Source organism: Pelophylax lessonae, assembly GCF_965119305.1.
Source record: "Pelophylax lessonae genome assembly, chromosome: 11".
NCBI classification, from domain to species: Eukaryota; Metazoa; Chordata; class Amphibia; order Anura; family Ranidae; genus Pelophylax; species Pelophylax lessonae.
The window spans coordinates 213,138,237-213,162,524 of NC_138778.1; the positions used below are offsets into that span (position 1 = coordinate 213,138,237).

Sequence of the window (24,288 nt, forward strand, 5' to 3'; positions counted from 1 at the left end):
GTTTAAAGCCGGATTTGGATACAAAAAGATTTCCCAAGCTGTAAACATCCCAAGGAGCACTGTGCAAGCGATAATATTGAAATGGAAGGAGTATCAGACCACTGCAAATCTACGAAGACCTGGCCGTCCCTCTAAACTTTCAGCTCATACAAGGAGAAGACTGATCAGAGATGCAGCCAAGAGGCCCATGATCACTCTGGATGAACTGCAGAGATCTACAGCTGAGGTGGGAGACTCTGTCCATAGGACAACAATCAGTCGTATACTGCACAAATCTGGCCTTTATGGAAGAGTGGCAAGAAGAAAGCCATTTCTTAAAGATATCCAGTGTCATTTAAAGTTTGCCACAAGCCACCTGGGAGACACCAAACATGTGGAAGAAGGTGCTCTGGTCAGATGAAACCAAAATCAAACTTTTTGGCAACAATGCAAAACGTTATGTTTGGCGTAAAAGCAACACAGCTCATCACTCTGAACACACCATCCCCACTGTCAAACATGGTGGTGGCAGCATCATGGTTTGGGCCTGCTTTTCTTCAGCAGGGACAGGGAAGATGGTTAAAATTGATGGGAAGATGGATGGAGCCAAATACAGGACCATTCTGGAAGAAAACCTGATGGAGTCTGCAAAAGACCTGAGACTGGGACTGAGATTTGTCTTCCAACAAGACAATGATCCAAAACATAAAGCAAAATCTACAATGGAATGGTTCACAAATAAACATATCCAGGTGTTAGAATGGCCAAGTCAAAGTCCAGACCTGAATCCAATCGAGAATCTGTGGAAAGAACTGAAAACTGCTGTTCACAAACGCTCTCCATCCAACCTCACTGAGCTCGAGCTGTTTTGCAAGGAGGAATGGGCATAAATTTCAGTCTCTCGATGTGCAAAACTGATAGAGACATACCCCAAGCGACTTACAGCTGTAATTGCAGCAAAAGGTGGTGCTACAAAGTATTAACTTAAGGGGGCTGAATAATTTTGCACGCCCAATTTTTCAGTTTATTTGTTAACAAAGTTTGAAATATGCAATAAATTTCGTTCCACTTCATGATTGTGTCCCACTTGTTGTTTATTCTTCACAAAAAATTACAGTTTTATATCTTTATATTTGAAGCCTGAAATGTGGCAAAAGGTCGCAAAGTTCAAGGGGGCCGAATACTTTCGCAAGGCACTGTACATGTACGTGATTTTGTGCAGGGTTTTTTTGGGGGTGCGTGCGCCGCCCCAGCTGTAATCTGGGCACAGCGGGAGCCAATCAATGTGTCCGGTGGCCAGTACCGTCTTTAACACAGGACAAAAGGGGCCGCTGCCCTGGGCACAGTCATTGTTGTAGGGCCCAAGGCAGCTTCTCCTTGAGCCCGCACTGCCCGCAAATAGTTGATAAGTGGATTCCAAAGGGCCAAAGAAAATGTTTGCCCAGGGTCCAATCAATATTAAAGATGGCCCTGCCGGCGGCCACCGATCGTTCAGCAGAATGACAGAACAGCGGTCTGCCTATGTAAAGAAGGCAGACCGCTGTTCTGTCACAGAGGAAGAGAGAGATCTTGTGTTTCAGCTAACCTGAAATACAGATCTCTCTTTTCCTCCAGTAAATCCACTCCCCCCACAGTTAAAAAGCACTCCCTAGGAGCACACTTAACCCCTTAATCACCCACAGTGTTATTCCTTTCCCTGCCAGTGTCATTAGTACAGTGACAGTGCATATTTTTAGCACTGATCACTGTATTGGTGTCACTGGTCCCCAAAAAGTGTCACTTAGCACTAGATTTGTCCGCCGCAATGTCGCAGTCCTGCTAAAAAAATCGCTGATCTACACCATTACTAGTAAAAACAATTTTAAAAAAAGTCCATATGTGTATCCCATAGTTTGTAGACGCAATAACTTTTGCGCAAACCAATCAATATACACTTAAGATTTTTTATTTTTTTTTTTTACTAAAAATATGTAGCAGAATACAAATTGGCCTAAATTGATGGAAAATAATTAGATTTTTTAATTTTTTTATTGGGAATGTTTTATAGCAGAAAGTAAAAAATATTGTTTTTTTTCTTCAAAATTATGGTCCTTTGTTTATAGCGAAAAAATAAACACCGTGAGGTGATCAAATACCACCAAAAGAAAGCTCTATTCGTGGGGAAAAATAATAAAATTTGGGTACAGCGTCGAAACGACTGCACAATTGTCAGTTAAAGTAACGCAGTGCCGTATCGCAAAAATTGGCCTGGTCATTAAGGGGGGAAGGGGGGGGGGTAAAACCTTCCGGAGCTGAAGTGCTTAATATCCTAGAGAGAGGACTGGAGGGAGTGCTCTTAACCACTTGATGCCCAGGGCATTTTTTTCTATTCAGCACTGCGTTACTTTAACTGGCAATTGTGCGGTCATGCAACACTGTATCCAAATAAAATTTATATCTTTTTTTTCACATTTGAGCTTTATTTTGAAGGTATTTGATTACCACTGGGTTTTTTTTAATTGTTTTTGAAATAAATGAATGAAAAAAAAACAATAAATTTTCATTTTTTTATAAAACATATCCAATAAAAAAATCAAAAGTTCAAATTTATTTATAAAATAAGGCCAAACTGTATTCTGTTACATAGTTACATAGTAGGTGAGGTTGAATAAAGACAATAGTCCATCCAGTTCAACCTGTGTAGGTGTGTGTGGCTGTAATCATCTCACATAGCCCTGAATGTCTTGATCCTTGAGATGTACGTCTAATGCCCCATACACACGTGCAGATTATCTGCAGACTTTTGTCTGCAGACTTACCAAAACCATATAATATGAGGTCAAACCTAAACACTTTCAATTTGTATGCAATCCGGCAGGCCCTTGCACTACATAGAAAAGGTAAGTCTGCAGACAAAAGTCTGCAGATAATCTGCACGTGTGTATGGGGCATAAGAGTCTTTTGAAAGCCACCATACTTCCCGCAGAAACCACCTCTTGTGGTAGACAATTCCACAATCTTGTAGCCCTAACAGTAAAGAACCCCCTGCATTGCCTGAGGTTAAACCGCTTCTCCTCTAATCGCATTGTATGTCCTCGCGTCCTCATGCAATCCCTTCGACTGAACAGCTTTTTTTCTAAGCTGAGATCCCCATTGAGATATTTATAAATTGCTATCATGTCCCCTCTTAGGCTTCTCTTCTCCAGGGAAAATAAATCAAGCGATTGTAGACGCTCTTCATAATCAAGGTCCTCCAACCCCCTAATCAGTTTAGTTGCCCTTCTCTGGACTCTCTCCAGCTCCAACACATCCCTCCTGAGGACTGGCGACCAGAACTGGACAGAATACTCCAGATGCGGTCGGCCCAGAGTTTTATAAAGTGGAAGGATTATAGTCTTATCTCTGGAATACATCCCTTTCTTTATGCATGCTAATATTCTGCCTGCCTTGGCAGCTGTCGCTTGACTTTGCATGCTGTTGCCTAGTCTATCATCAACCAAGACTCCCAGATCTTTCTCCATTTTTGATTCCCCCAAGGGTTCCCCTCCTAATGTGTATTGTTCTTTTATGTTTCTAGTCCCCAAGTGCAAAACCTTACACTTCTCCACGTTAAACCTCATTTGCCATGTCGTTGCCCACTCTGTTATTTTGCCCAGGTCATTCTGTAGGATATCTGCTTCATGCTGTGCAGTTATTGCCCTGCCCAATTCTGTGTCATCTGCAAAAACTGATATTGAACTACAGATCCCGTCCTCAATGCTGTTTATGAATAAATTGAACAAGGTTGATCCCAGGACTGAGCCTTGGGGGACCCCGCTTACTACCTCAGACCAGTCTGAGTATGCGCTTTTTATTACCACCCTTTGGACACACCCTTTTAGCCAGTTCCGTATCCAAGAGCAAACCCTGCTGTCGATACCTGCAGACCTTATTTTATAAAGTACACCACATCCACTGGTCTCCCCCTATCTAGCTCACAGCTCACCTCCATGTCTGGAAAAAAAATAGTAAGTGTATATTAATTGGTTTGTGCGAAAATTATAGCATCTACAAACGATGGTATGTATGTACACTATATTACCAAAAGTATTGGGACACCTGCCTTTACACACACATGAACTTTAATGGCATCCCAGTCTTAGTCCGTAGGGTTCAATATTGAGTTGGCCCACCCTTTACAGCTATAACAGCTTCAACTCTTCTGGGAAGGCTGTCCACAAGGTTTAGGAGTGTGTCTATGGGAATGTTTGACCATTCTTCCAAAAGCGCATTTGTGAGGTCAGGCACTGATGTTGGACGAGAAGGCCTGGCTCGTAGTCTGCGCTCTAATTCATCCCAAAGGTGTTCTATCAGGTTGAGGTCAGGACTCTGTGCAGGCCAGTCAAGTTCCTCCACACCAAACTTGCTCATCCATGTCTTTATGGACCTTGCTTTGTGCACTGGTGTGCAGTCATGTTGGAACAGGAAGGGGCCATCCCCAAACTGTTCCCATAAAGTTGGGAACATGAAATTGTCCAAAATGTCTCGGTATGCTGACGCCTTAAGAGTTCCCTTCACTGGAACTAAGGGGCCAAGCCCAACCCCTGAAAAATGACCGCACACCATAATCCCCCCTCCACCAAATGATTTGGACCAGTGCACAAAGCAAGGTCCATAAAGACATGGATGAGTGAGTTTGGGGTGGAGGAACTTGACTGGCCTGCACAGTCCTGACCTCAACCCGATAGAACAACTTTGGGATGAATAAGAGCACAGACTGCGAGCTAGGCCTTCTCTTCCAACATCAGTGCCTGACCTCACAAATGCGCTTCTGGAAGAATGGTCAAACATTCCCATAGACACACTCCTAAACCCTTTGGACAGCCTTCCCAGAAGAGTTGAAGCTGTTATAGCTGCAAAGGGTGGGCCAACTCAATATTGATCCCTACGGACTAAGAATGGGATGCCATTAAATTTAATGTGTGTGTAAAGGCGGGCGTCCCAATACTTTTGGTAATACAGTGTATATGCTTTACTGGTAATGGCGGTGATCAGAAACTTATAGTGGGACAGTGATGGGGTGGAGGGCAATCTGGCACTAACAAACACTGACATCGCTAATGACACTAATACAGTGATCAGTGCTAATACACTGACACTATACTAATGACACTGGCTGGGAAGGGGTAACATCCAGGGCCAATCAAGGGGTTAACTGTGTACCTAAGAATGTGTAATATGGCTTACTTTTACTTTCTGATCTGACTGTTTTTTCTCCCTGCTTTTCAGGGAAAAGAAACAGCCAGATCACAGTTTCCTGTAAACACAGACCTCTGTGTGTGATTGGACACAGCCAAAATCACTGGCTGAAATGTGCTGTCAAACTCGTGCTCCATTCACACCACGGAAGGCCGGTCACGTACGTGACTGCCTGTACCTGAAATTGGAAACAGGTGCGCTGCTCTAAACAGAAAGAAAGTGACTATATAATATGGGAGTTGCAGCTCCCACTAAAACAAGCACTCATAAATCTTGTCCAATACTACAGAAGAGCGGGACAGGTGAAAATCCCCGTCTTCTGATTACATCTACATTAGCCTTCAGGCATTTGGCTTTATCACGTCGGTCTGGGAAGGTGACTCACAGAGTTAATGTGAGAATTCTAAACTTGTCATAAAGAAAACTTGTTGGCCGGGTAGTAGAGAGACTTTAAGGTTCTGAAAGAGTTGGGAGTCCCAGATCGCCATTCCATTACGCACTGATGCACCTTGAAGAAGGAGTCCATAGGATGGTAAGGGAGCCCTAGGTGGATCATCCGATTAATTATTGGCTGCACACTTTGTGTGCTGGAGGTGAGCAGCCATTGTACACAGGGGTGATTGCTGAGTTTTTGTGAAAGGTTTTTTTGGCACGTTTTCACCATTTGTATATATCCAGTTTGCTATATTATTCACCGTCATTGTTTGAAGGCTATACACATATTGCACATCTTTGGAGAATAGACTTCATCCAACCCTTTTTATTCACTATATTCATTTTTTATTGGTGGATGAACTTTTCAGTTGTTGTATGAATTAATGTGTATATATATATATATATATATATATATATATATATATATATATTTATATTAGGGATCAACCGATTATCGGTTTGGCCGATATTCACTTTTCTGAAAGTATCGGTATCAGCCACAAACTTGGCCGATATGACCGATATTTTCTTAAGGTAGGGCTGTAAAAGTATTCACCGTCACTGGAATTTAAAGACAGATAAGTAATGGTTTGGATTGCTTCATATTTGCCAGCAATATCTCCATATAGAAATATTGAGATTTGTTCCCATTTGCCATGAGGTCTCTGACCAGGAAGTACCACTCCTAATATGGTCATTCCAGGAAGTTCAATGAGGAGACTGACTGTCTAACAATGCTGCTTTTGTCGGAGGTGGCTTTCCATTCACCTATTGTCGGGTGTGCTAATGAACTCACCTGTTGTCTGCTAAGGGATGTATTGACACTCAGAGTAATGTGCATTGGGGGCTCGTTATGGAACCATTGTTCTGTGTCTGGCTATTGTGTACATTGATTGTCCCCTGGGGGTTTCTGTCTCATTACACATAACAGTCCTTCTAATCAAGCTATCTGACCAATCCCTGCTGACTCATTTTCAAGTCCTCATTTCCATGGCTAAGGAGGACCTGAAGGAGAACGGCATGTACTGTGCAATTGACCAATGGGAAAGCGGTTGTTGGGGGCAGGATGTTCCAAATTCTGTATAAAAGTGTGCTGTGTACTTCCAATAATTTGTCTTCCTGTTTGAACTTACATACAGCCTGCTTGGTGTTTGTTCTAATGGATTCCGAACGGCACATAGTTGTAGTTCGGATCCCGGAGCCTTGGTTGACCGAACCATCAGACGTTGCGACCTGCAAGCTGACTCACTAGAAACAGAGGAGTGTCGGGAGAGCGGAAGCGAGTGAGCAAGGGTCTCGTCACAATGGCCTATTGGGCTTCCCCAGGAGGGGAGGGGGGGGGGGGATTATAGCGCCGCCTGATTACACAGAGCAGGGTTCTTCTGCTTACCCGGCGCTCTCATACGAAGTCCCGTCTCATGGACCGGCTCACACCTATGATAGACAGCACACTGGTGACGTCTATCATAGGAGCCGGTGAAGGAGGCTGGACTTCGTATGACAGCGCCTGCTCCGGGTAAGCAGAAGAACCCTGCTCTGTGTAATCAGGCAGCGCTCTTATCACCATGCACTGGTCACTCTGCATTGGATGGGGGCACTGGTCACTTTGCATTGGATGTATGATTGAATGTGCAGAATATCGGCTGATACCGATATTTTGGTCGGCCCTGGAAAAACCATATTGGTCTATCCCTATATATATATATATATACATACACACACACCGTATTTTCCACCGTATAAGACGACTGGGCGTATAAGACGACCCCCCTAATTTTCAAGTGAAAACATAGGTTTTGGGCTATACTCGCCGTATAAGACTACTCCCCTTCCGAAGCAAGGCAACACCATTGAAAAACATCAGATTTCTCATAGATCTCCAAGGTACCCCAAGTACTGTAATACATGTAATCTCTCATAATATCTCCAAGGTACCCTAAGTATAAGTATTACCAGTAGATGCAATCTAAAGATGCTGGCTGTGCAGGAATCCTGTACCGGTATGCCGTATGTACCGTAGCTTCGGCTACATACAGTATACCGGGCTGAGCCAATCACAGTGAGTGATGTATTCTATTATTGAATGGAAAGCCTGCTCGGATTGGCAGAGTCAGAGAGGCGGGCTGATGTTACTCCGCCAATCCGAGCAAGCTTTGCATTCAATAATAGGATACATCGCTCTCCCTGATTGGCTCAGCGCGGTACACTGTATGTAACCGAAGCTACGGTACATACGGTATACCGGTACAGGATTCCCACACAGCCAGAGTCTTGAGAGATTACATCTACTGGTAATACTTATACTTAGGTTACCTTGGAAATATTATACTCTGAGTATAAGACAACCCCCCATTTTTGGGGGATTTTTTTGAGGTTCAAAAGTAGTCTTATACGCCAGAAAATACAGTATATAATTTTTGTATTTATTCCTTATTTATTCACTGACTGTACCTGTTACCCGATCGCAGTATATTTACAGCGAGTGGTTGGCAGGAGGCTAAAGCGTCACTGTATAAAAGTGCAGATATCCTTTAGGATATGGGTGGAAGCGGGGCCATGCTCTTGACCAAAGCAGCTGGTCTTAAATTTGTATACCAGAAGACTACCAGTTTCATGGCACCCAAACATACAGTGACCACAAGTTATGTTTTCCCCAATTCAGGTCTACCTTAAAAGGTCTGTTCTCCCAAAAAAGTATTTCAGCTAAAAGGTGAATGCTAGTGCAAAGAATCAAAAGGGAATCCACTGTCAAATATGCTATAGTGGGGTTTTCTACCTCTTGCATGATAGAATGTACACATTTATTCTGCAACATGAATAGTCTTGAGTTTTCTATGTTGAAAAAGTCCAGCAGGTGAGTGAACTTGGGAGATCTAACTACAGGGCAGCCATGATCTTATCCAAATTCAAACTTTTTCTTTGATGGACCAAAACTGGAGCTGTTACCAGCAGTAATCAACCAAAGTAGCCTTCTCTATCTAGAACAGTGCCTGGGCTAGATATAACAGCAGCACTGAAGTCTCTCTCAAGATCACAGTAGATCCTTACCACAGCAGCGAAATAGATGGGCATGAGCGGGTGACAGGCCAGGAAGAAGTCATACAGCCTCACCACATGCCTGAAATCAGACAAGACGTGCCCAAACCAAGTGATGAGCCAGCTCAAGGCAAATATGGTGCCCACCTCCGCACTGCCAGAGAAACAAAAGACAGGGTAAGTAACTTCAACATACAAAGATGGCGGATTGAGAGGGATGGCAATCTGGCTGCACTCACCTTTGCATGAAGTCGTGCAACACTGGGTTCACCAGTTCTATAATAGGCATCAGGTAGTTGAGAATGTGTTTAGTGTTATCCATACTAGGATCCATGAAGTCCCTATTAGAAGACAAAAGGTCAGTCTGCCAAGTAGAGTCAATGCTGAATATTATAAGCAAATGCTGAGTGGGCTTTCATATGATGGCCATTTTCTACATCAGCCTTACTCAACCAGGGTGCCCAGGCACACTGGGGTGCCCTGAGGGTTCTTCAGGGGTGCCTTGGCAAATTGCATAAAAACTGATCAAAATTGTATACAAGCCAGCAGGTTGAAGCCTGTCTTTTTGTTGCACAAAGCCACATGTTTTCATTATGCACCCTTAAGACTGTCTAGACACTGGCATCCTAACAACCAATGAGATCATCATTTAACAAGGAGGATGTCTGTTACCTTCACAGCATCCTTGTTTGACCCTCCTGTGCCCCTTACCCTCAGCACTGGGGTGACATAAGCTCACTGATGGGAGAGAAACATTGGAATACTAGACAGTACCAGTGTGCAAAAGTGTATTTGCTTTGGAAGAATAAATCACCTCTAGGATTGGGTATCCCACGTGTGTGGATGTTGTTACATTATGTAAAGCTATTAGAATAGTCATTTACAATTTAGAACGGGGTGCCTTGAGATTGTCCATAAATTTAAAGGGTGCCTCGACTGAAGAAAAGGTTGAGAAAACTGGATTTTTGACTTACCGTAAAATCCTTTTCTCTTAAGCTCATTGACAGACGCAGGACTGATATCTTGATATCCGTAGGCTTATATTGCCCCCTACAGGAGTAGGACACTAGGCAGGAAAAAAGTTCTGGCCACGCCTATGGGCAGTCCCAGGGGGTATATCCTCTCTCTCCCTGCATAGGATGTCAGTTATGTAACAAAGCAGTGTCAGAGACTCATACCAACCCAACTCAAAATAGAGGGGCGGGTACTGCGTCTGTCAATGAGCTTAAGAGAAAAGGATTTTACGGTAAGTCAAAAATCCAGTTTTCTCTGTCGCTCATTGACAGACGCAGGACTGATATCTTGATATCCGTAGGGACGTCCCAAAGCAGTGCCATAAATGAGGGGTGGGATAATAGAAATAAAATCCAATCCAGAAGGCCAAAAAGAGCCAACCAGAAGAACAGAGGACTCATTGAACCAAGCAGAGGAGACCCACCTGAAAAAAACAAAACCCCCGAGGTAGACCAAAGGTCCCCTCAAACAGCGGCCTGCAAAACCTTGCGGCCGAAAGGGGCATCCGCCGATGCCAGCACATCAACCTTATAAAATTTTGTAAAGGTATGAACCGACGACCAGGTCGCCGCCTTGCAAACCTGAAGCACCGACGCCTGATGGCGGAAGGCCCAGGAAGCACAAAGAGCCCGAGTAGAGTGCGCCTTAACAGGGAATGGAGGAACCCGACCCGTAATAGAATAAGCCTGCACCACCGTCTGTCTGATCCATCTGGAGATAGTCGCGGCAGACGCAGGCAACCCCTTTCTAGGGCCATCCGTGATCACAAAAAGTGAATCAGCCTTACGAAAAGAGTCAGTAGTAGCCAAGTACACCCTGATCGCCCGAACCACATCCAAGGAGTGTAACGCAAACTCCCGAGGATGACTGGGCTTAGGACACAGGGAAGGTAACACAATATCCTCATTCAAGTGAAAGTCGGAAACCACCTTAGGAAGGAAGGTTGGATTCGGACGAAGAACCACCTTATCCCTATGAACCACCAGATATGGTGAACGACAGGACAACGCGGCCAGTTCTGACATCCTGCGTGCAGAAGTGATAGCCACCAAAAATGCCACCTTCTGGGATAAGGTAAGCAAGGGAATCTCCCTAATATTTTCAAAGGGAGGTTTCTGGAGAACCGACAACACTAAATTAAGATCCCAGGCGGCAAGGGCGAGCGCACCGGAGGAGCCAGGTGCCGCACCCCCTGGATGAAATTCCGCACCAGAGAATGAGTAGCCAGTGGCCTCTGGAAGAAGACCGCCAATGCTGAAACCTGACCTTTGATAGTGCTCAAGGCCAGCTTCTGCTCAGCTTCTGTTGCAGGAAGGCCAATATCCGAGCCACCGAGTAAGAACGTGGAGGAACCCCGAGGGACTCACACCACGCGATATAAGACTTCCATGTGCGATGATAGATCTTTCTGGAAGTCGCTTTCCTCGCTTTAATCAGAGTAGGAATAACTGAAGCAGACAAACCCCTGTCCTTCAGCACCTGGCTCTCAACAGCCAAGCCATCAAAGCCAGCGATCGTAAAGCAGGATGGAAGATCGGTCCCTGAGACAGCAGATCCTCCCTGAGAGGAAGTCGCCAAGGAGCGTCCAGTCCGCAGCCACAAGGATGACTGGAATTCCCTCCGCCTCTATCCTGCGAAGAAGTTTTGGCAGCAACTTGAGAGGAGGAAAGGCATACAGCAGCTGATACTGCCCCCACGAAGAAACCAGCGCGTCTGCGGCATCCGCCCAAGGATCGCGGGAGCGGGCTCCAAACCTTTGCACCTTCCTGATGAGCCGAGATGCCAACAGATCCACGTCCGGGGTGCCCCAATGAAGGCATAACTGGTGAAACACCTCTGGATGAAGAGACCATTCCCCTTGATCCAAGGTCTGACGGCTGAGAAAGTCCCCCTGCCAATTTTCCATGCCCGGAATGTGAACTGCGGAAAGAGCCGGAACAAACCGTTCCGCCCAATGAATTATGCCGGCCACTTCTACGGCCGCCAGAACACTCTTGGTGCCCCCCTGGTGATGGACATAAGCCATGGCCGTGGCATTGTCCGACTGAATCCGAACCGGGTAGCCCCGAAGATGCTCGATCCAGTGAACCAGGAAAAACCTGATCGCTCTCAGTTCCAACACATTTATCGGCCACCTGGATTCTTCCAGGGACCAGAGCCCCTGAGCAGCCAGAGACTCCCTGGTCCGCTCGCTCAGCCGAATCCGATTATCCAGGGAATCGGGATTCCGGTTCCATTTGAGAAGAATCTACTTTTGGAGAGCCCGCGTATGAAACTGAGCCTGCGGAGACTCCGTACCAAGGAGGAGGTCGTCCAGGTAGCCCAGGACCGATATGCCCCGCAGCCGCAACAGCACCAGAACTGGGGCCAAAACCTTTGTGAAAACCCGGGGAGCAGAAGCGAGACCAAAGGGTAACGCCACAAACTGATAATGGTCCTCTCCCACAGCAAAGCGCAGAAACCGCTGGTGTCCTGCGTAAATGGGAGCATGAAGATAGGCATCCTTGATGTCTATGGACGCCAGAAAAACCCCCTGATGCAGGGAGGCCACCACTGTGCGACTGGCCTCCACTCCTTGTTGCATGAAGTCCTGCACTGCCCCCAACAGAGCCTCTAGGCGATTCTGGGACAGTCGCATATTGGAAGGGAAGAACCGCACAGGTGGAGGTGATCGAAACTCGATCTTGTATCCCGACAGTAGGACATTGTGAACCCATTTGTCTTGAATCCTGGAGATCCACGGGTCCGGGAACGGGCGAAGACACCCCCCCCCACCCCTGATATGGGTGGGGGCGAACCTTCAGGCTGAAGCGGTCTTATCCTCAGGTCTGGAAGGACCGTATTTTTGCTTACCAGACCAGGGTCTCTTGAAACCCCCCAGGGGGGCTTTGGAGGGCTTCGCCTTGTCGCCCGCCCCGGAAGAGCGAAAAAACTTCTTGTGAGCTGAAAAGGAAGGTCCCTGTCTGCGACGAGGTTCCTTACCCTTATTAGCCTGTGGTAGAAAGGTGCTCTTGCCCCCAGTGAGATCTTTGATAATCTCATCCAAGGTAGCACCAAACAGGTGATCCCCCTGAAAAGGGAGATCAGTCAAGGCTTTTTTTTGGAAGCTTGATCCGCCGACCAGCACTTCAACCATAGCATGCGCCAGAGGACCATCGCCGAGATCGACACACGCCCCAGCAAAGGAGCAGCGTTCAGTGCGGCATCACAAACAAACTGTAGCCCCTGCACCATCTGCTCCAGCAAATCCGTCACGGCAGGGGGGAGACTTCTCCCCTCCAGGTCATGGCGTAACAGCTTGGCCCATTCCGTCAACGTCTGCGAAACCAGAGCAATGGTAAACACTGGCCTCAAGGCCGACCCTGCCAGGGAGAATATGGAACGGAACACAGATTCCGCCCTACGATCAACCGGATCCCGAAAGGACGGGGAATCCTCCAAACGGGATAACAGTAGCCTTATTTAGTCTGGAAACCGGCGGATCCACCGAAAGTGGCACTATCCATTTCTTAAGAAGGGACTCTTCAAAACGGGTAGCGCCTAGCAATCTGTTTGGGCATCCCAGGGGGTCGTTTTGGACAAACCCACTCCTTAATGATATCGTCAAAGCATTTGGGAAAGGGAAACACCTTCGCCACCCTGGAGGGCTTGCGAGTGCCAAAGGCAACTTCCGTATGAGCTGCATCCGCAGGTGCAACCTCCAGTTTTAGGGTCTCCCGGACAGACACAATCAGTGCGTCCACCAGTGCCTTGTCTTGCGCTATGGCGGAGGCAAAAAGGTCATCCTCACTATCAGAGGAGACGGGGCGCGAGACAGCAGCCCCAGAGGAGGAACCCATAGCAGCAGCGATTGGCTCAGGATCAGAATCTGAGGCATCAGACAAGACAGGGGTAGGCGGGGGTCGCTTTTTAGCCCCCCGTCCCTGACAGGCCACCTCCACCCGGGACACAAATGACTCCAGGACCGCCGAAAGCGCATCAATGGTGAGCGGAGAATCGGAGGGCCCTGCAGCCACCTCGAGGGGATCAGGTGGGGACACATGTGCAGCAGGGTCCATGGCAACACCAGGGGAATGCGTCAGCAAAATATGACAAAATTGAAAAAAAAAAATAAACTTTTTTTTTTTTTTTGCAAAATGTCACCCAGCGCTGCAGAGCCCCTCAATGGTCAGACAGCGTGCCTAGAGACCCCCGCAGAGAGAGAGAGAGACCCCCAAAAGGCTCACCACACGATGCACCAGAGTTCAACAGGACTGCTCTCAGCGTTTGTCTGCATGACAAAGAAGTCCTGTGGAGCAATCTTCCAGGGTCTAGGGAGGGGCTCGCCCTCAGTAACTCCCACAGCTGCCCAGCTCTGCAAACAAAACAAGCTGGGTGTAACAAGATGGCCGCCTCATGAGCCACATGAGGGACTCCAAACAAATGGCGGCCCCGTGCGCTGAGGGGGGTCCCCACATTCACTAACAGACGATCGATCGACAGGTAGGCCCTGGGAAGCCAGGGAGGAAGCCCCCCGCACAACAGCCGTCCGCACTCGGGACCCCCCCACCCCCTTAGCGGCTTGCATGAACGGCGAGCCACCCCACACACAAACCCCCCCCTCGTAGGGGGGAAGGGAGGGGGGAGAGGGACACCACGGGGGGAGGGTGCACAGGGGAACCCAGATTAGTGTGGGTCCGACCTCCCCAGGGAAGGGCCCGGGTCCACCCCAGAGTGAGCCATGAGGAGCAGTGGGGGGGGGGGGGGGTGTGTCGGCCAAAGGAGACGCTGCGACTCGGCCGTCGACCGGTTGTATGCGACTCGGCGGGAAGTTTAACCCGTGGGCCAGTCCCTGTCCAGCGGGACTATGTCGCGGCCGACCCAGCACGGAGCTAGGGCCTGCACACGCTCGTAGGCCGGCTGGGGTGACCACTGGATCTCAACATCCAGCCCGTTGCCCGGAACCGGCATAATTGCTTGAAGATGTCACAGAAACAACTGGAGAAAAAAGCTAACTAAAAAAAGATTTATCTAAAAAAGCTTGCCAGGACCAGAGATCCCAGCAAGGAACTTAGGTCCTTACTCCTGACTAGGCAGAAAAAAACTGACATCCTATAGCAGGGAGAGAGAGGATATACCCCCTGGGACTGCCCATAGGTGTGGCCAGAACTTTTTTCCTGCCTAGTGTCCTACTCCTGTAGGGGGCAGTATAACCCTATGGATATCAAGATATCAGTCCTGCGTCTGTCAATGAGCGACAGAGAAATACTGTTTTACATCACAAGAGGCACACAAACCTTATGTACCCATTTACACGGGTCAAAGATGCTCACTCTACATTTAAATAACATTAAAAGAATTCTAAATTCTAAAAAGGAAAAAAAAAATTTTTTTTTCACTTAATGCAGTTTTTGCATTAAAGTGGTTCTAAAGGCATTTTTTTTTTTTTTTTTTTCTTAATGCAATCTATGCATTATCTCCCTGGCAGTCTGATTATGTCAGTATTTTTGATTGTCAAAGCAGTACATTGTTTTGCATGGAAATCTGTTGTTTTATATTGTAGGCCTGTAATTCCTAGGAATAACTCACCTAAATCTGTCCAAACAAGAGTCTAGTAGACATCCCGGGTATGGTAAAGTTTGAAACAAAATCATAAAAATATAATAATACATTATTTAATAACTTAAACCAAAAACACTGAAATTTGTCCAAACTGTAATACTAAACACTGCATATTGGTTTAGTAAACATCCCAGGAATGAAAAATTTTCAAGCATGGGACTGTACAAAGTCTGACGTCACAATCGGGACAATGGAACCTGGTTTCCTTTCTGATTTTCCTTCCACTGTCATCTCTCTCTCTCTCTCTCTTTGTTACCACTCATATCCTTGTAGGTGCTGACTTTTTCTCGGTTGGTGGGATGTAGTCCATGAAGTGACGATCAGTCAGGCTTTCCGTGCCAACAGCACGACGTCCAGCTCTTTTCACATCCATTGATGGTGTTTGGTGGTTCACAAAGATACGTTCGGCAATTTTCTAAATAAACTCAGACAGAATTCAGGCTTGTCCCTTTTTTGAGCAGAATGTAGGCATTCAACAAGCATTGCTCAAGATGTCTGAAGATCTTCTTGTAGTACTTCTTTTGCCGTTTCCTCATTGCTGGGTAGAATGTCATTGCTTGGTCGGCTCTTTCGACACTTCCCATGGTGTTATTGTAGTCTATCACTACTTGTGGCTTAAATTCTTTCCCACCTTTCGCGCATACCATAACAGTGAAGGGATTATAAACTCTACTCATTAGTTACACATCTTTCTTGTCACGCCATCGCAGTACCATCATTTTGCCTTTCTGCCAGGCAACCATTTCTTCAGTCTTAAGATTCTTATTGCCAACTGTTGGCGGCATGTCGTGCGGTTAGCCCTAACGGTTCCATAGGCATCTGTTTTGTTTTCCAGAAAAAACTCAAAAGTTCAGGAGACGTATAAAAGTTGTCGGTTGTTACACAATAGCCGTGATTTAGCAATGGCTCAGTGAGTGAAAGAATGGAAGATGTTGCCATTCCATAGTTGCTGTATTTTGGATTGAATTTTGTTCCTTTTCCCGTGTATATGACTGAATTTCAAATGTAGCCAGTTGACGATTCGCATAGCATCTAGGATTTTACCCCAAATCGTGCCCTCTTTGATGCAATGTATTGTACCCTGCTGAGCCTTCCCTTGTAGGCCATTAGACTTTCATCTATGCCGATATCTTTCTGGCACATAGTTCCGTTGGAAATTCTTTAGAATCATTTGAGATCCTTCCCAAATTTTCATTGGTTTTTGTGCAGGATGAGTCGTTCCATCAAATTCTTTGTTGTTTTCGAAGTGTAAATATTTCATGATCAGGGAAAAACTGTACTATGACATGACTGTGCCAAAGAATGGAGTGGCAAGTAATGTATTAGTTGTCCAATACCACTTCTGCAGGGGTTTCACCACCACTCCCTGAAGTATTATTAGGCCCAGAAATTTCCAAATGTCCTCTTTGGTCACTGGTTCCCACTTTCTGCTTCTTGGAAACTTCCGATGCAGGAGTAGCTAATTGTTGCTCTTTGTGCCGGTTTGTCTCAGTAACTATTTTTTCAATAACTTCATCGGTCAGAAATAATTGTAAGTATGCCAAAGGGTTGTCGTGTGCAACAACCACTCCCTGAAGTATTATTAGGCCCAGAAATTTCCAAATGTCCTCTGGTCACTGGTTCCCACTTTCTGCTTCTTGGAAACTTCCGATGCAGGAGTAGCTAATTGTTGCTCTTTGTGCCGGTTTGTCTCAGTAACTATTTTTTCAATAACCTCATCGGTCAGAAATAATTGTAAGGATGCCAAAGGGTTGTCGTGTTCAACATCTACTTTCATACCAGGCACTCCAGTAAATGGGAATTTTGGGGGCGGTGCCTGATCCGTACCGCAGTCAATAGAGCACCAACATCACACATGACTGAGCTCAGTCGCAGAATCGTCGCTGTCGTCACTTTCAGTGTCTGATGACGAATTTCTTCACGAATCACTGTTGCTCAATTCTTCATGTAATTCCAATTCACTATCGCTGTTTTCTAGCTGGTCTAAAACCTCTTTGTACCTAAAGGAATGCTTTTTGGACGCCATGGACGTTCTCAAGTTTCAAGGCAGAAAGAACAGTAAAAATGCAGGCAGGGTACTGGACAAAGCACTAGGGACCAAACTGAGGTGAAATGGTTTTAGACAGTAATGTAATCCTGACAGATTACGATGTATTACAATGTGTATGTGTTTTGTTTATTTTTTTTAAATTCCCGCCGGGTTCCGCCCCCCTGCACCGCTGCGCTTGCAGGGAAGGGAACCCGGAAGACGAATGCCGGCATCGGCGGGAGGACACAGCGGAAGGACATTGGGGGATCGCAGGGACAAGGTAAGTATCACTACAGGGTAATCCCGATTGTGGCTCGGGTTACAGCTTTTGATACTGAAAATTAACCCAGAGCCACACTGGGGATTACCGCCAGGGAAGATGAGATAAAAAACCTTCTGTGTGCGGCAGCCCCCCTAATACTTACCTGAGCCCCATCTCAATCCAGTGATGTTGCACGAGAGCCTTGGCTATCCGGGACTCTCCCTCCTCATAGTCATCACTGGCTCCTGCTGTTGTCAAAGTCATTGAGCCAATGAGTAGAAAGAGGGGGCAGGGCCAAGACACAGCTCCATGTCTGAATGGACACACGGATCTGCAGCTCGGCTCGGGTGCCCCCATAACAAGCTGGTTGCTATGGGGGCACTTGGCAGGAGGCAGGGGCCAGGAGTGCTGGGCGAGGGACCCAAGAGGAGGATCGGGGCTGCTCTGTGAAAAACCACTACATAGAGGAGGTAAGTATAACATGTTTGCAAATATCAACGGATCCTGCGAGCTACTACGACCAATACTATTTCAATCAAGCCAGCTGCAAGCACTGATCACCATCTAATACTAAAGTGTATAGTGCCATAATAAAACAAACCTTTGTGCTGCACTAAATAATATCATATAAAACAATCAAAAATTATTGAACAATAACAACTGCTAAAACCTCAATTGTGACAAGTGTGTGCTATACTATAAATACATTTGAATTATTATTACTTGTGATAAAATCAGATGCTTCTTTAAAAACAAAGTCCACAACTATGCAAATTTTATGTAAATATATTGTGATGATCCTTCCCGCCACTGACATCTGTGTTGTATAGGGTGCTCACTCTTCCTTCTCCTTTCGTGCAGTTAAATGAACATATCCACGTGCCACCACGATGAGTGCCCCCCCTTGTACAGTGCATTGCGAAAGTATTCGGCCCCCTTGAACTTTTCAACCTTTTGCCACATTTCAGGCTTCAAACATAAAGATATAAAACTGTAATTTTTTGTGAAGAATCAACAACAAGTGGGACACAATCATGAAGTGGAACAAAATTTATTGGATATTTCAAACTTTGTTAAATAAAAAACTGAAAAATTGGGCGTGAAAAATTATTCAGCCCCTTTACTTTCAGTGCAGCAAACTCTCTCCAGAAGTGACCTAAATGACTAATGATGATAAATAGAATCCACCTGTGTGTAATCAAGTCTCCGTATAAATGCACCTGCATTGTGATAGTCTCAGAGGTCCGTTTAAAGCGCAGAGAGCATCATGAAGAACAAGGAACACACCAGGCAGGTCCGAGATACTGTTGTGGAGAAGTTTAAAGCCGGATTTGGATACAAAAAGATTTCCCAAGCTTTAAACATCCCAAGGAGCACTGTGCAAGCGTTAATATAGAAATGGAAGGAGTATCAGACCACTGCAAATCTACGAAGACCTGGCCGTCCCTCTAAACTTTCAGCTCATACAAGGAGAAGACTGATCAGAGATGCAGCCAAGAGGCCCATGATCACTCTGGATGAACTGCAGAGATCTACAGCTGAGGTGGGAGACTCTGTCCATAGGACAACAATCAGTCGTATACTGCACAAATCTGGCCTTTATGGAAGAGTGGCAAGAAGAAAGCCATTTCTTAAAGATATCCATAAAAAGTGTCGTTTAAAGTTTGCCACAAGCCACCTGGGAGACACACCAAACATGTGGAAGAAGGTGCTCGAAGGTGCTCTGGTCAGATGAAACCAAAATCAAACTTTTTGGCAACAATGCAAAACGTTATGTTTGACGTAAAAGCAACACAGCTCATCACCCTGAACACACCATCCCCACTGTCAAACATGGTGGTGGCAGCATCATGGTTTGGGTCTGCTTTTCTTCACTTAAAATTGATGGGAAGATGGATGGAGCCAAATACAGGACCATTCTGGAAGAAAACCTGATGGAGTCTGCAAAAGACCTGAGACTGGGATGGAGATTTGTCTTCCAACAAGACAATGATCCAAAACATAAAGCAAAATCTACAATGGAATGGTTCACAAATAAACATATCCAGGTGTTAGAATGGCCAAGTCAAAGTCCAGACCTGAATCCAATCGAGAATCTGTGGAAAGAACTGAAAACTGCTGTTCACAAATGCTCTCCATCCAACCTCACTGAGCTCGAGCTGTTTTGCAAGAAGGAATGGACAAAAATTTCAGTCTCTCGATATGCAAAACTGATAGAGACATACCTCAAGCGACTTACAGCTGTAATTGCAGCAAAAGGTGGCGCTACAAAGTATTATCTTAAGGAGGCTGAATAATTTTGCACGCCCAATTTTTCAGTTTTTTGTTAAAAAAGTTTGAAATATCCAATACATTTCGTTCCAGTTCATGATTGTGTCCCACTTGTTGATTCTTCACAAAAAATTACAGTTTTATATCTTTATGTTTGAAGCCTGAAATGTGGCAAAAGGTCGAAAAGTTCAAGGGGGCCGAATACTTTCGCAATGCACTGTAATTGGGTTCTCACCTCAAATGATGTGACCTCGCACCTAAGCTCAGTCTAAAAAAGCCTTTTTGCCTCTACCCAGCCTAGGGATGAGCATCCAGTTAGCCCCAATACGTACTATTTGTCTTCTCACTCCACTCCTCCACAGCACCGTTGCAATGCCACATAAGAAGAAAGAATTCAATAGTGCTTATACCCTTAAAAGCATATCTTTATTAAAAACAATAGTATGGGTACTCACATTTTGCCAGTGCTTCCAGCGCACCAGTCTAAACATACAAAATATCATCCAACAGCAGTTTCAGTGGCCCAATAGAATATTTCCCTGATGAAGACACGTGACCCTGTGTCAATACGCGTAGGGGAGGAGCAAGGACAGTGACGGCTCCCGGCGGCTAGGGCGAACCAACTCCCAGGAGTGTAGACTGACCGCTTGCAGGTATAGATGAAACTGCTGTTGGAGGATATTTTGTATGTTTAGACTGGTGCGCTGGAAGAACCGGCAAAATGTGAGTACCCATACTATTGTTTTTAACCACTTAAGGACCGAGCCCATTTTTGACACATGTTGTTCACAAGTTAAAAAAATCAGCATTTTTTGCTAGAAAACTACTTAGAACCCCCAAACATTATATATTTTTTTTAGCAAAGGCTCTGGAGAATTAAATGGCGGTCATTGCAATATTTTTTGTCACGCGGTCTTTCAAGCGCCAATTTTTTGGGAAAAATTACATTTTACTGCATTCAAATAACTAAACAGTAAAGTTATCCCATTTTTTTTTGTATATTGTGAAAGATGATGTCACGTTGAGTAAATAGATACCCAACATGTTACGGTTTAAAATTGCGCACACCCGCGGAATAGCGACAAACTACGGTCAACAAAAATCTCCATAGTCGACGCTTTAAAAATGTTTAACGGTTACCAGATAAGAGTTACAGAGTAGCTCTTTTTTTTTTTTTTTAATTATTGCTCTCACTCTGGCAATCGCAGCGATACCTCACGTGTGGTTTGAACAGTGATTTAATTTGCGGGCGCGACTTCCGTATACGTTTTGTTTAGTGCACGAGCTCACGGCGACAGGGGGAGCTAAAATTTTTTTTATTTTTTTCCTATTTATTTTAATTTTTTTTTTTAATTTTAGTACAGGTTTAAAAAAAAAAAAAAAAATCTGATCACTTTTATTGCTGTCACAAGCAATGTAAACATCCCTTGTGACAGCAATAGGCAGTGACAGGTACTCTTTATGGAGGGATCGGGGGTCTAAAAGACCCTAGACCCCTCCACTATACTTCCATGTATTCAAAATGCCGAAAACAACATTTTTGAATACTGTCACTCTTTAAATTCGGTGCCTTTAGCAGCCGAGTAACCCGGACGTGACGTAATGGACACCCCCTCCAGGTTACGTCATCGGAGACCCAATCGAAGCCGCATTCCGGCTTTAATCGGGATTCCAACCAGCTGGCGGACACACCGGCTGGTTGCACGGGTCTCCCGGTGAGACGTTAAGGGTATACCGCCGGAAAGCCGACCGCTGGCTCTAAAAAAACGGTACCGGGGTGATGCTTCTAGCTGCAGGCATCACTCCAGTACAACCACTTAAATGCTGACGTAGACCTACGTCGGTTTGCGTTAAGTGGTTAATAAAAGGTATGCTTTTAAGAGTATAAGCACTATTGAATTCTTTCTTCGTATGTGGCATTGCAACAGTGCTGTGGAGGAGTGGAGCGAGAAGACAAGCAGTACGTATTGGGGCTAATTGGATGCTCATCCCCAGGACGGGGAGAGGCAAAAAGGTGTTATTAGACCGATCTTAGGTGCGAGGTCTCATCATTTGAGGTGAGAACCCAACTATAAGGGGGAGCACTCATCTTGGTGGCACATGGATGTGTTCATTTAACTGCACGAAAGGAGAAGGAAGAGTGAGCACCCTGTACAACACGGATATCATCACAATATATTTACATAAAAGACAATATGTTTTTAAAAAAGCATCTGATTATATCACAAGTATTAATAATCCACGTTATCTATAGTATAGCACACACTTGTCACAATTGAGGTTTTAACAGTTGTTATTTATTCATTTTTTACTGTTTTATATGATATTATTTAGTGCAGCACTAAGGTTTGCTTTTAGTAAAGTATAACATGTTTGTTGTTTTTTTTTTAAAAAAAAAGGCTTTAATCTCACTTTAAAAAAGGTAAAAAAATTGGATTTTGGTCTTACCGTAAAAACTTTTTCTCTGATGTTCATTGACGGACACAGCTCCAGAATATTCTTGACCATTGGGTTATGCGACCCCCTACAGGAGTAGGACACTAGGCAGAAAAAAGCTTTACCACGCCTATGGGGCAGTCCCAGGGGATATACTCCCATTTCCCGCCATAGGCACTGCGGTTTTGTTGCAAGCAGTAACATAAACCAACTCAAACATCAGTGCGTGTCATATATCAGGTTGTTGAATCATGGATGACAACCAATCAAAAGTTGTACAATGCGTTTACTCAAGAGAGGATGAAGAGAGAAATATGGAGAAAAAAAAAAAAAAGGAAAAAAAAAAAAAAGAGAGAAAAAAGGTAGAGACGAGAGAAACAGAGACAACGGGAGGGGGGCCGTAATCACTTCTGCCTCAAACCTTTGCAGCAATCTTGGCAGAAGTTCTAGAAGAGGAAAGACATATAGCAGACGATACTGGCCCCAAAGAAGCCACCAGTGCGTCTTTGGCATCGGCCAGAGGATCCTGAGAAGGTGCCACAAACCTAACCACCTTCCTGTTGAGACAAGAGACCAACAGGACCACCTCGGGGAGTTCCCCACTGGAGACACAACTGATGAAAACACTTCTGGAAGAAATGTCCGTATGTCGATCGGTTGTCTGGATTCTTCCATAGTCCAGACCCCCTGAGCACAATCCGTGCCAAAAACACCACCCCACTTGGACAGGCTGGCATCCGTGGTAACCACCGTCCAGTACAACAGAAGGAAGATTTGCCCCGTCGAAGCACCGGAGAGCGAAGCCACTGAATCAGAGACCCTATCGTACCCTGGCTCAACAGGATCAGATTGTCTAGAGACTGTGGATTATTGCCCCACATGGCAAGAATCTCTCTTTGCAGAGTTCTCATGAGGAAAAGTGCAAACGGAACTGTCTCGAAGGTAGACACCATCAGACCCAGCACCGCATGCCAGTCCTGAAAGACGACAGGAGCCAAATTCATCCTGCATATTTGCATATTTTGGACTTGGTGGACAGGACCAGAGCCAATACCTGGAAATGTAATTTCCAACTTAACTCCTGCAGAGTCCGCACAGTAATCGCCCGGTTGTCTGTCAGCAGTTGTAGACTCTGCTCGATGAAAAAGATCATCCAGTTACTCCAGTACCGCAATCCCCCGCTGGTGCAAAAATGTCAACACTTTGTGAAGACCCGAGGTGCCCAGGCAAGACCTCTTGATAATGCTCCCCGCCCACGGCAAGGAGGTGAGGAGTGTCCTTGATATTGGTAGAAGATCCCACTGATGTAGGGATGCCACTACCGTACGAATGGACTCCATTTGCAACATCTGTACCCGCGCAAACAGTTTAGAGCTTTGAGGTCAAATATTGGATGTACCTCGCTTTCCTTCCTAGGACCTGTAAACATGTTTGAATAAAACCCATGAAAAAATGTTCTGATTCTGAGACCGGAACAATCACTCCTTGTAGTAGCAAGTCTTGCAACACCCCAGAGAGACCTCGTACTTGGTCTGGGGATTAAGGCATGTAGGAAGGAAAGAACCTTTCTGGAGGCTATGTCTTGAAATCCTGCTTAACGATATCATCCAGGGAGGAGCTCAACAGGTGATCCCTCATAAAGGGAAGATCAAATAAAGGCTTCTTGTCCGCAGACCAGCATTTCAGCCATATCCTGCGCCGAAAGACCACTGCTGTCACGGACAGCCTAGAGACTTAAGCCCCGTACACACGTACCGATCGTCGGCCGAACGATCGGCCGTCTTTTGTCCGAGGGCTGTCTTGTCTGTTGAAAAGTGCAAAAGACTGCACACGAATTTTGTCGGCCAACAACAGCCGACTGCAGAAGTGATGTCATGTGATGGTTAACTTTTCTTGTCTTTTTTCTTTTCTGAGCATGCCCAGTCTTGCAAATCTGCGGTCTGTCAGCTGAAATCTGTACTGACTGGCGAACAATCGGCCGTTCTGGTGTTGGCCAACAAAAATTTTA

General features: G+C 45.5%; 2 protein-coding genes across 2 annotated transcripts in view; one reads left to right on the top strand and one right to left on the bottom strand.

The window, feature by feature from the left end:
• The window catches only part of TM9SF4 (transmembrane 9 superfamily member 4), a 397,487-nt gene that overhangs the window by 154,645 nt on the left and 218,554 nt on the right, over positions 1-24,288 (top strand). The window lies entirely within an intron of this gene.
• TBC1D20 (TBC1 domain family member 20) overlaps positions 1-24,288 on the bottom strand; it is a 49,540-nt gene that overhangs the window by 13,079 nt on the left and 12,173 nt on the right. Inside the window, exons 5-6 of the mRNA XM_082271421.1 lie at positions 8,907-9,008; positions 8,680-8,821 (exon numbers count right to left, since the gene is read on the bottom strand). Of these exons, the coding sequence (XP_082127547.1) occupies positions 8,680-8,821; positions 8,907-9,008 (244 nt within the window). The remainder of the gene's footprint in view (positions 1-8,679; positions 8,822-8,906; positions 9,009-24,288) is intronic.